At 34.3% G+C, this 12982-nt stretch overlaps 1 protein-coding gene across 2 annotated transcripts in view; it reads right to left on the reverse strand.

Annotated features, from left to right (window-relative positions):
• The window catches only part of LOC113116257 (oxysterol-binding protein-related protein 3-like), a 68063-nt gene that overhangs the window by 17895 nt on the left and 37186 nt on the right, over window positions 1–12982 (reverse strand). For both annotated transcript variants that reach the window (XM_026284310.1, XM_026284311.1), the window contains exons 3-11: window positions 10502–10618; window positions 9456–9509; window positions 8169–8282; window positions 6998–7162; window positions 6000–6111; window positions 5797–5900; window positions 4008–4100; window positions 3466–3625; window positions 466–596 (exon numbers count right to left, since the gene is read on the reverse strand). In XM_026284310.1, the coding sequence (XP_026140095.1) occupies window positions 466–596; window positions 3466–3625; window positions 4008–4100; window positions 5797–5900; window positions 6000–6111; window positions 6998–7162; window positions 8169–8282; window positions 9456–9509; window positions 10502–10618 (1050 nt within the window). The remainder of the gene's footprint in view (window positions 1–465; window positions 597–3465; window positions 3626–4007; window positions 4101–5796; window positions 5901–5999; window positions 6112–6997; window positions 7163–8168; window positions 8283–9455; window positions 9510–10501; window positions 10619–12982) is intronic.

Consider the following 12982-nt stretch of genomic DNA (forward strand, 5'->3'; position numbering starts at 1 on the left):
GCAGTTCTAAAAAGATAACAGATAAGAGTTATTTTGCCGCTTATTTTCAGAAGTGCTAGAGAGGGGTTCTGCTTCACAATAATGTGACTCACTGAGGAAGATGAGTCATTATTCAGTGTTACAGAACTCGATTTAGCACAGACTGTTTTTAGCATGTAAAAATGTTGCTGTGAGGGTCAACGCTATTGTTCACAAGATTCATTGGAAGCTCGTCATACTAAAATAGCACTTCCACAGGTAATTCTCTGCACTTTATTAAAAAGCACATCTAAATATTGTCTTATACTTTGGCCATTCATAAACTGATATAAGAGCTGCACGTTTACAACAGCACCAAACAAGAGCTCTGCTTGCATGCAATGCTTTAAAGAAAAGTTTAGACAGGAAATTGAATGATTGTTAGTAAATAGCATTGAGAATGTACGGAGAGGAAATGTGTGTGTGTGTGTGTGTTTGTATGCATACAGCAGCCAAAGCATTCTTCAGTCCCAGGAGCTGAGCCGAGGGGGCAGGACAGGACTCATGCTCCAGCATCTGTTTAAGTCTCTCTTTCTCTGTTGTCAACATGCACAGGGCTGATTTCATGGTTGTATGAACTGGAAACAAATACAAAAAAGAGTCAAGCATCCTTTCAGGAAAACATACTGTATTAGGAGAAACCATTTAAGGATATGTTTTTTTTTTACATATTCATGCATGGTTTATTAAACACAATCTGCTTGTAATTTGAAGGAGTATACATATTCATGCAATGCCTAGAGATGAGTCATGTCAGGAAGAAAAAAAAAAGTATTTTAGTGCAAGTATCTCCATTTTTTCATTATAGCAGGAGTGTTAAGGGCCTTTCACATGAGCAAGTTTCATGTGCTGCTTTGGCCTCCTTAAACCTGCTGCAGATTCAGATTGTAAGAGTGATTTTAAAACGTTGCTATAGTAGTAAGGAAACTATAGCAACTATAGTAGTAAGGAACTGTGCGCAGTAAACAGTGAAAAAGTACTTGAGCTTAGAACTAGAAAATGTTGATATAAATTTTATACTAGGGCTGGGTATCAATTCAGATGTCTCGATTCGATTCAAGCTCTCGAAAAGAATCGATTCTCAATTATTATTTTTTTTATAATTAATTATATTTTTTATATTAAATTCATTAAATAGAGTTTTAATACAAATGCTATTGATATTTCAAAAAAATCGTAAACATTTTACAAATGGTGAATTTATAAAAAGAAATTAAGAGCCACAGATCTGTATTTTAATTTTATTATTTTAATTTACTTTTCTTTTTTTATATAGGGTCCTTTTTAAACAATAATAGCGCTATATAAAATGCTGTTCTTAAATTTTTCTGGTAATCAGATGAAGGCATACAACTATTTCATTTTTATCTTAATAAAATAAAAATAAACTTTTCTTTTTTTGGCAAACAAAGTGCTGCACAACAGAGGTTTACTGTTAAAATTAAAATAATTAAAATATAATAAAATAAAATAATTAAAATAATAAAAAATGTAAAATACAGGTTTATAATTATTTATTAGTAGTAGCATTGTTTTTACACTGAGTCTTAAGACTGCTATTTTCTATCTATTTTTGACAGTTTATTCACGTGAAACAAAACTTTTATTTTGACAGTTTGCCGTGAGGAACTTGCAGCTGATGTGTATGTGATTTGACGGTAGTTTTGTCAGATGAAAGGGTAAAATGCTAATGAAGTGACTCTCAGAGCAGCTGTGGATGAAATTTGAGTATTCATATCATCATAGTGAGACGACAGAGACTGAAAACACTGCGAAACAGTGCAGTGCACCATCCGCCATTCATTCATTGTGGAAATCATGGCGCCTTTACACATAATGTCAAATGCTTCCACAGATTTGTAGTGTTACTATGAAATAACACCTGACCATTGCAAATCGTACATATTGCTTTGTTCTTATCATAAGTATCTTCACCATGATAAGCACTGAATGAGTGACAGGTTTTCTGTTGTAACGTTGCGTAAATTAATAAAAGGATGACATCTAGTGTAGAAGGCTAATGAAAAGATTCACATTAATCAGATCTTCTTTTAAATGTTTGCTGAAATAAATACTGGAAAAGATTGATTCGTGGCTTTTGAGAATCGATATCGAATCGACATCATTTAAAAAAACGATGAATCGAAAGTTCTATTTTTTGTTTTTGCCCAGCCCTGTTTGATACTTAACAGAAATAACAAACAACTTGTTGAACATGGTTTTGCCAAAGTTGACTTCTTCAGTATGTGCTTGGAGAATATAAATGAGTATTAGAAACGGATTTTAGAAACAAGGAGGTAAACCTCAGATTTGTCGCACCTAAAATAAAACCTAAATTAAAAATCTAAATATATATTCTATTTAGAAAATATTATATATACACTACTGTTCAAAAGTTTAGGGTCTGTGTGATTATTATTTAAAAAAAAAAATTATACTTTTATTCAGCAAGGTTGCATTAAATAGATCAAAAGTTTTCCAAATGTTTCAAATAACTGTTGTTCTTTTTAACTTTCTTTTCATCAAAGAATCCTAAAAAAAGTAAAAATAAATCACAGCTTCCACAAAAACTTTTTTAACATTGATAATAATACAAAATGTTTCTTCAGCACCGAATCAGCACATAAGAATGATTTCTGAAGGATCATGTGACGTTAAAACAACTACACAAAACTACACATTAATTTAAAGCTGTGTATCATGTGTCTTGTATTAGCAGGGCCATTTCTGTCAAGCAACTTTTGAAACAGCATTATAGAAGCACCAGTAATAAACAGATATTATATATATATTATTATATTATATATGTTGCATAATTTACAATGACCAACCACTTGCGGAAAATAATGTATTTTTCCTTTCAATTCACACCACTGCAGGTGCCGGAGCCACCAGATTATTTCAATGGATATGAAAAGACCACAATTTGCATGATATACTGCGCTAGCATCCCTACAATTTAACTAGCTTAATCAGCTAGATTAGATATAGTACATTAAGTCATCAGTATTCACTAAAAATACAATAGTGGTCAGTAATCTAGAACAGCACCCAACAGGAACTAGCAAGAAAACTCATGCTGTTCTAAGCATTTTAGGTTTTTTTTTTCTTCTTGCTGGTCACCTTATTTAAAGAGGTTTTAATACTGTCCGATAAAACCTTTTGACCTGTGCTAAGGGACCTGCTGGATAATTTAATTGGCAATGAGATACTGATTTTCACAATCTTCATGAAGACAAAGTGCAAAAAACCATTTGCAATCAACATCTGTCACATTCTCCCGAGTTTTTGCTCTTCCCTCAGCAATTTCCTCCTGATGACATGTATTTTATATGCAAATAAGACATTCTGAGCCAAAAATGTAGGAATCGGGGGAGAATGATGAGGTGAATTATTCTAATAAATAGTGATACATCACTAAAACTAGTTTACTGTGGCAGAACTCACGGTTGTTTGCGACACGGCAGAAGTCTTCCTGCAGTTTGGATACATCTACAGGCGAGTCTAGAGGTTCATGGTAAGCCTTCTCATTGGTCAGGTCTACAGAAGAAAGGTTGGGATTGGATGCATGGAGACGGACAGAGCCTGCTGAGATACAGCTCGGAACCTATAAAAATGAGGAGAAAATACGAGGTCAACGGTAAATTATGCTGCTATTCATTTTGGCAGAGAAAGCACTGTGAGTTAAATGGCCTGGGAAAAACAGGACAGGAAATTTCTCTCGCATGCACTAATACTTAATAGTCCTTTTATGTAATACTTAAGGGACTATAAAACAAGGCGTGACTATCATTGTCATCACGCTATTCATGCATGTAATACGTCAGCAAATCAGCTCAATAAAACATTACGTTATCATTAAAAATGCATGGCTCTCTAGTAATTTGAAATATTCATGGAGTGGTTCGTAACTGCCTTGTAAGCTTCACAAAGCCTTTTTAAAGGCAGTTTTATGTTTTAATATCTGCAAGTAGAAGGTCACAGATCACCTGCAGGGTTGTTTTGTTGTCTTTCCCGTAATTCTTGGTGCGCCATTTTCTGGGATGTCTCTTCTCTTTTTTTGGGCTGTCGTATGTTGAAGCCTATACAAAATGCAAGAGAGTGAGACACTGTTTTAATTTCCTATCATTCCCCCAATGCATATTACATATATACATATACAATACATATTCTTCTAGTACATATCAGTTAGGAACTGATATAAGAGAATATGTATAGTTTTAATTTATCAGTATTGGATATATATTGGCTGATACTGGAAATTTAATTGTGTATGTTTATTTCCCCTATTTTTACATCTATCTAGCTTTGCCATCGTTTAATACTCATTTAGCAAGTTTATATTTAAACATATTAGTAATTTAACTAATTTTGTAATCTTTAGCAAATCTTGACATGAATATGCATTTTCATACTATACATTATAATTGTGTGATGCCCAAATTCACTTAATGACTGATTATATTTGTTAAGTGTTTTATTTTTTTATTTATTTATACAAAATAATCTAGAATATTGGCCATCTATTTGCTATTGGGCATAACATGCAAAAAACTAAAAAGCAAAAAGAGAAAGAATTCTGTGACAATTGGAGTAATGTCCAGCATCTTAAAACATAAGTTTTCTGATTTTTAACCAGCTTTGTATTGTTACAAAATCAGCAGTTTATGTAAATGAAAAATGTGTACTCGCACCCAGATCTCTCCCAATTATTTGTCGGCCAGACGACACAAAACAAAAAGCTGCAAACTAGCCAAAGATAACATTTACATTCAAAGAACTAAAATAAACAGCAGTTGTGATAAAATAAGTCGGCCCATTTGGCAGATGAAAGAACAGCTTTCTGTATTATAGCTCATGTGTAACGGCGGTTATGTGGAATAATTTGATTTATGAATGCAAAACGCATCATGTCTATCCTTCTGAAACTGTGCTTTCAACTGAATGACTATTTGTCAGTTGAGCCGCAGGCAAGAACATTAACAGCATCCACAGGCACAGCTGGACCACTGCCTGAGGAAATAAGCCTGGCCTTTTTTGAGGGCAGCAGTTTTAAAGATTCTGTCTATATTAAACATTTTAAAAAGTTAGTCCAAGTAAAATTGGAAAAATCCAAATTAATACAAATTCAACTAAATACATCCTTATATTTGTTGGATATTTATAGAACACTTTATCTAACTCCTCTGATATGTGATTTAAAGGGGTCATGTGATGCAATCAATTTTTTCTTTCTCTTTGAAGTGTTACAAGCTCTTGGTGCATAATGAAGATCTGTGAAGTTGCAAAGACTAAAGTCTCAAATCCAAAGAGATATTCTTTATCAAAGTTAAGACTCTGCCACGCCCCTCTAAAATGGCTCATTCAAACACGGCCCACATGTCTACGTCACTATGTGGAAATATTTGCATAATGCTGCCTAATTGTTCACGCAAAGAAAGAAAGCATTCTTTACATTTCCGACGAGCGCTTACAGTGATCGGTCAATCACAATGCACTGGGTCAACTGGCCAATCAGAGCAGACTGCGCTTGTCGGAAGGAGGGACTTTGTAGAAAATTATGCGTTTGAGAGAGGCGGGGCATAGAGGACCTACAATAATTATTAAAAGTATTTAAAAATAATTACTCAGCATTAAAAAAATAATGTGTTTTTTCAACATATTCTGTAACACCAAATACACAAAGCATCATATGACCCCTTTAATTATTTGATAGTTAACAAAAATAAAATCTTTTATAATTACTATTGTCATTTTTGTGTGTGAGTGACATGTAACCTGCAGAGCGTTGATGGCTGGGGCGGAGCATGTGCGGTGTAACACCTCCATACTTCTTAACAAGTGATTCAGTTCCAGCAGCTGAGCCTCACATACAGAGAGTTCTGAGAGAGAGAGAGACAAAGAACATTGTACAGAAAAAAGCTGAAGACGCAGCATTTTCAGAGTGAGATGGATTCATAAATTGGTGTGTGTGTGTGTACCTTTGGTGCACCTGTCCATGTCATCAGAAGATTGGAGCCAGGCAGTCACCTTGGCCTGACTGGTAAAAGGTCCCGGGGAGTGAAGAGAGGACTGCTTTGCAAGAGAGGCACGCTACATGAAGAGAGAAAGAGGCAGAAACATAGACAAAAAATGATCGAGATGAAAGAGAGAAAGAGTATATGTAAGGTCTCCTGTAATAAATACATATACAGTTAGTGGACAACAGTGTTGGGGAGAAACTAGTTACATGTAGTGGAACTAAGCAATTTAATTACAAAATAAATGTAATCGTAATCAGTTACTTTTAAAAATGTTAATGATTACAAAGGGGCTCTAAAATATAAGACACCAATGTTTCAGGAGTTTAGGATAGAATAGCACAAATAAATGTTTTATTTCCTATTTGTGTTTAAAAAAAATTTTTTTTTAAGATGAACTTTTTTTCCAAGGTGTTAGATGCCAGCATTTCCTGTCATAGTTATGCAAAGATTTGATTTCAAAAACAGCATCATAGCTTTCTTCTTATGATTTTAAATCTGCATTTAACCTAAAAATTCTATCAAAGGTTTTTGATGGTGAACATGCTTTAAAACTGAATAATTATCCTCTTAATTCAAGTGAAGAAGGATTTAGAATAACATTAATCAGTGTTGAGTACTACTTTAAGGTTTTAAAATGAATAACAGTTGAAAACATTAGAAATTTAGAAAAGCCATCAAATGTAATCAGGAGCATTACTTTAATAAAGTAACTGAAATAGTTACACTACTTATTACATTTGTAATCTGTCACCTATTGGATTTCCAAAGTAACCTTCCCAACACTGGTAGACAAACTAAATAAACTAGTCATAGTGAGAGAGACTATTTTGTGAAAGTTGCCACAAACTGACAGAGCTTTTAACCTTGAACAGTCCTTCAACTTTCTCTCAAAGTTAAAACACTTGCACAGTCATCGATCTTTCCATCTAAACCCTCTACATGTCCCAAGGCGTTACCTTTCTGATGGACTGACTGTCAGGTATCGTGGGGGAGGAGGTGAGGGGGTAATGAGGGTGGAAGAGCGTTTTCTCGTGAGGGAACATGGCGATCTCATTCTGCCTGTAAAGTCTGTGGTGACGCAACTTAGAGACCCATTCATCAAACAGCTCCTGGGACTTGATCTGCAAGCACAAGGAGACCACAGTTAAAGGTTCAGAATGAAGGAAACCTATTCAATCAGGATTCAGAAGCTGTTTTTCTTGACATCATGTAGCTGCACTTTAAAATGGTCCAGATGAAGGCTGACCTCGTGACTTTGTATTCAACATTTAGACCCAGGGTACTCAACAAGCAGCCTGCCTGTATTCGTTTTGTGGCCTGCGTCATGCAGAACATTAATGTATTTTTATTACAATTTGTGCTCAAAATATAAGGCAGATTGATTTCTTTGATTAAATGTATGCAATCGCAGTAGTAAAAGCTGCTTGATATCAGCAAGCTAGGGATGTGCGTATCGATCTGAAGTACCGATATATTGATACTGATAAGAGTATTGAAAGAATTGATATTCAAACAAAAATTATTGATACTAAGGTGTGTTTTATTTACCGGTGATTTTGTTTATTTAAAAAAATATGTATTGAATTGGATGAATAACCTAGTTTAGAACTTTATATTCAACAATTTCATACTGACATCAAAATGTGTAACTAAATTTAATGAGAGAATTCAATGTGATTTTCCACTGCGGTTAATTAAAAGAAAATTATTGGCGGAGGGGTTATCTATACAGTGTATATTATATCAATTTGATATTGTTCTTATACAACAGTTCTAGTAGTAAGAAGTTAATATTGTGTTATTTTAGACATAATGTTGTCTGTTTAAAGACAAAGCAAAACTGTTCAATCAGTTTAAAAGCGGCGATGCTCAGACAGATCGGTGTGTTACATCAAAGTAGACTGCGAGCGCGATTCAAAAGCATTCTCACATAGTATAAATAATACCTACTCATCAGTGCTATTTTAACATAAGGCTAAAGCCAATCTCCTGTGCCATCATAATGTAACATGTTCCAGTAAAACTGCAGCAAAATTACAGTATGCACCAATCTCCACTTATGCTTTCCCTGTGACCACAGAGCATTATGACTCTAAGGTCAGTCTAATACTATAATTTTTGTGATACCTTCAGGTGATAAATGTTTTCTTCAGCATCCAGATCAATGCACTTGGCTTTCTTCTTAATGGCCATGACGGACAGCCCCACATCAATGCAGCCATGGAGCTTGCCTTTCTCGACCTGCACAAAGCACAGACAAAAGGTTTGACCAAGAAATATCAGCCCTAGCTTGTACAGTATATCAATACAACAGATGCTACTTTGTTGCAATGTACTCACATTACTACTGAGCAAATATGTTGCTCCTGGTTAAACCTCAAATGAATATAGATCTTGTGCTTTTCCACAAATAATTTAATCTACTGCATCCTTTCAAAAATACAACAGAGTGATACAACAGCCCTAGTCATCCCATCTTACTCTGGCTATTTAATAGGTTTGAATGAGTGACATAGAAGTAGTGATGAGAATTGTGAAGAATTTAAGAATTTGATTCCATTAATACATCCTTTAGCATTAATATGCATTTATGCATTTATGTCAGGAATACATATTTGAAAAAAGTAAAGACATTTTATAATTTAAAAATAGTGTATCTTTAAAAAGAAGTGTATCTTTAACTACATACTGACATATAACTAAGCATACAAATTAGTTAAAAATATTAATAAAAAATTACCTGCTCAAAAGAGACATTTACCCCATAAACTCACTAAATGTAGAATTTGTGAGCATATAGCCCTCTATAAGCATATTGTGCATTCAAAACACAAACATTTCAATGTGCAGCACATTAAATGCAAGAGGGTTCTGACTAATTTTGCTAATGGATAACCTTGTCAATGATCCATTCTCAGAAGCACATTCAACTAGTGCCCTTGATTTAGAGGTCAAAAAGGCTCCAGCTACCTCTGAAAGATATATGGGAGGTTGAATACGTACGTTCATTATAATTTAATACCCTAGCTCTAAGTGTCCACTTCATAATGCTGTTTACGAGGGCAGACTGGCATGAGGGAAGGTAGGTTGCATAACAGTTTCTGTTATGAGACTTACCGCTTTACATTTGCAAAATATCGGCTCTAGATGATGCTGTCAAACCCTGGGGACATTAACTTTGATTTTACATTCCCATAGCTTGAGGCTTTTATCGGCAGGAAACATATATTGACGGAAAGATGGAGGTTTAGGACCTCTATCTAATCTAAAGATTGCTAGAGCTCTGTGAAGACTTACATGATGGAGAACTGACCACTAAAATTCCTGAGTGCTTTACTTCAATGGATTGAGTGAGTGAATGTGTGTGTGTGTGTGTGTGTGTGTGTGTGTACATGTGGGGCCATTTAGACTCACATCAACTGCGCATTTAGCATACTTCAAGATGCCCTTGTCCAAGTAGAAGAACCTCTGTAAAGAAAGAAGCACAAAGAGGAGAGGACAGAGGAGAAATTTGGGTCAGATTTATTTGGTAAATGATGAATGTCCTCTCAGGGGATGCTTACGCACTCTTGATGAATGAGAGGCTGTGCATCGCTATGCCTCTTTTCTGTCTATTCTTGTATTCACTGTTTGGCTGAAGGGGAATATGGGTATTTTTGGAGAAGAGACCTTTGAATGGCTTACTCAGGGTTGTATCTGAATATTAAACCGGCATTGAAGAAAGTATTTTTGCATGCATAAAAAATGCTAACATCACCTTTATTCGTGTCTGAAAATTATAACTTAATGATATCATCTTGTCTGAAAAAGTTGAAATGACTGCCATTTATTTAAAGTGCTTTTTTTATGTTGGTCTGATCAACTTCTAGTTTAACCTGTTTAGTAAAATCAAAAAGAACTCACTTTCAATCATTGAAAAGATTAAAAGAAACAACTCTGTTGATTTGCAGACATTATTGTGGCTTTTCTTAATGTTTCTGGTGTTTTCATTGTTGTTGTTAGTCCATAACAGACAAAACGATAAAAAATTATAAAAAGACAGCACAATAAAATTAAGGTCTTTCATCTTAATTTTCATATTATAGCTCATTTAGTTTTTGTTTCGGGTGAAATTAAGTTATAAAAACCCCCCAAATTATTATGTTGATCGACATTAACAGGCTGTCTTGAAAATTTGATTATGTGTAATTTTTTTTAATTCATAATTTCTATACTCTGTATGAATGTTTCTGTCTGCAATTTATTTGTTATTATTGATATTCAATAAAAAAAAACAATTTGGCAGTAACAAATTTGAGTAATTTTTTAAGTGGGGAGTCAGGTCTGTGTTCAGGCAGGCTCGCACGAATCCGCTCAGACCTGGAAATCTCAGCACTGATTTATCTAATTATTCCACTTCTTACAAATATTTAGAATTGAACATCGGTAGAGGCATTAATACATGGCTATTTCCTACATACCTTGTGCCAGCCTTTCATTGGCCACTTTCTCTTCTTCAGCATGTAGCCAGCCTGCTTTTCTGGCTCCTGAACATTGGAAAGACCACCGCGCAAGCCCTCCACAATCTCCCAGCTGTCCTGTACAATTTAATTCAATACATGCACACACTGCACAATGAAACAGTATAGTGTTTCTAAATCAGTGCCAAAGAAAAAATGTTCATAATAAATGTTGTTATAATGATGAAAAACGTGCAACATGAAGCCAGAGAGTCAACAAATAAAGACAAAGTGAGGAAGTCACTTGACAGATTAATGTGGAACAGACATTATGGTTATTTAATATATAACTAAATTAATATATACACTTTTTTCAATTATTTTTCATGATATATAGTGCTTTCATGACATAAAATTAATTATCATGAAATATAATATTTTGGTCATACCTCATACTTATTATTTGTGTGATAAATACTGTAGATATTTGTAGATTTAAAATGAATGATGAAAGTGTGGATTGAACAGTGATGAAAATTGCTTTCAATTTATATACATTTACATAAATATGTTTTAGAAAGACACAAAGCAACAGCTAGAAAAATGAAGTTGCTGCAAACTTAGGATTCTTCTCCATTTAATATCCGAATGTGGGCAATTAACAATGTGCATACTGTTCTCAATCGGGTGGAAATTTAGAGAGGATAGCTATTCTCTTTATTATTTAGAGCGCTGACAGATGGGACAAAAATGTGGGTCTTCATTCTCCCTCTTCAGCAAACTGTGTCTCTTCCTCAAGGCAAGAACTGCACTGCCCAAACGCACGCTCAGCAATTCACTACATCAAGAACAACTTTCAAAGAGACATCTCTATAGCCAAGGACAAAACCCAAACATGCATTAAGAACCACAGCGTGCGATGATGAAACCAACCGCTCTTACACAACAGCTCAAATCAAACAGCAACACAACCTTCAAGGGATACTGTGTTATGACAGTGAAACAGCCCAGCTAATCAACCAGCCCTTGTAAAAGGAAGAACACATTAGAATAATTTGAAAACATATAATACTTACTTATTACAGATTATAGATTTAAATAATAATTGTTATGTTACAATTGTTAATTGTAATGTTAATTGCAAAAAAGACAAAATAAAAAAAGTTCAAATTCAATTAGCTGAACCTAATTTCTTTCTTGACTCATTTAACTAGGACTTATATGTAATATATTGATTGTATTGTATACTAAAATAGACTATAATGTAATTTCTATGGAAACTTGTATGTCATGTCATATTTAAACTTGTAATGAAGCTATGATTTAATACATTCAAAATATATTAACTTTAAATAATAAATAATATACAATTTAAATAATAAAGTAATATTGAATAACAGACTATAGTTAACATTTTACTTATGCACTTAACATGTGCTTTAGAACACATTAAAAGTGAGTGTACTTGTTTAAAGCACACTGAAATATTTTGCTATTATTATATTTGCGTGTACTTACTGTAAGTGTGTTAGGAAAGTACACGAAAGTACACTCTGAGGTACACGTGGTATTTTATTGCATTAATATATTATAATATAATATCTTATAATCATATTCATATAATATATTATATAGGGCTGCACGATTTTGGGAAAAAATGACATTGCAATATATTATTTTTCTGCGATATATATTGCGATATGAAATCTAATCTAATTTTTTTCTTACAAACAAAAATGGGGTGAGCACACTTACATTCTCATTTTAAATGATTCAAACATTGACACCATCGTGTCAATTGATTAATACGCGCTCTCTCTCTCTCTCTCTCTCGCCCTCTAGCGTGCTCTCTCTCTCTCTCTCTCTCTCTCTCTCTCGTGCACTCTCTCTCTGTCTCTCTCGCTCTCCCTCTCTCTGGCCCTCTCGCTCTCTCTCTCGCGCTCTATCTCTCGCAATCTCCGCGAATCACATTCGTCAAGGGCCGGGGAGCAGCTGGCCCATACAGTTAATAAATAACGTATCAACTAAGACAGCCTACATCGCACATCCTTCGATTTGACTATCGTGGATTTGTACATCGTGATATCGATGCTTAAACGACACATTGTGCAGCCCTAATATTATATAATATTTTTATTTATTTATTAGGATTTAACCCCTTGAGATGTATCATCTCGTTTTCGAGGGGGTCCCCAAAAATAAAATATCACAATCACAACATAATATTTGTATAAATATATACATCTATGAATTGATGAATTGAAAACTACCTTTTGTTACCCATGTAGTGACACAAAGAATGTAGAAAGCTATAAAGAACCAGCAGTCTCAGAAATAATTAAATTTATTTGGTACAGTAGATAGTTCTTAGGACATTTCTCTGAAGAAGTGGGTACCAGATCACCTAGTGGGATTTCAGCCCTCTTTGCAGTACTTTAAACTCTACACAACATAATTCCATGATGTTGGTATTGAGAGTAACGTCTGCCACCCGAACAGTGA

The sequence above is a fragment of the Carassius auratus genome, chromosome 16 (genome assembly GCF_003368295.1).
Source record: "Carassius auratus strain Wakin chromosome 16, ASM336829v1, whole genome shotgun sequence".
Classification (NCBI taxonomy): Eukaryota; Metazoa; Chordata; class Actinopteri; order Cypriniformes; family Cyprinidae; genus Carassius; species Carassius auratus.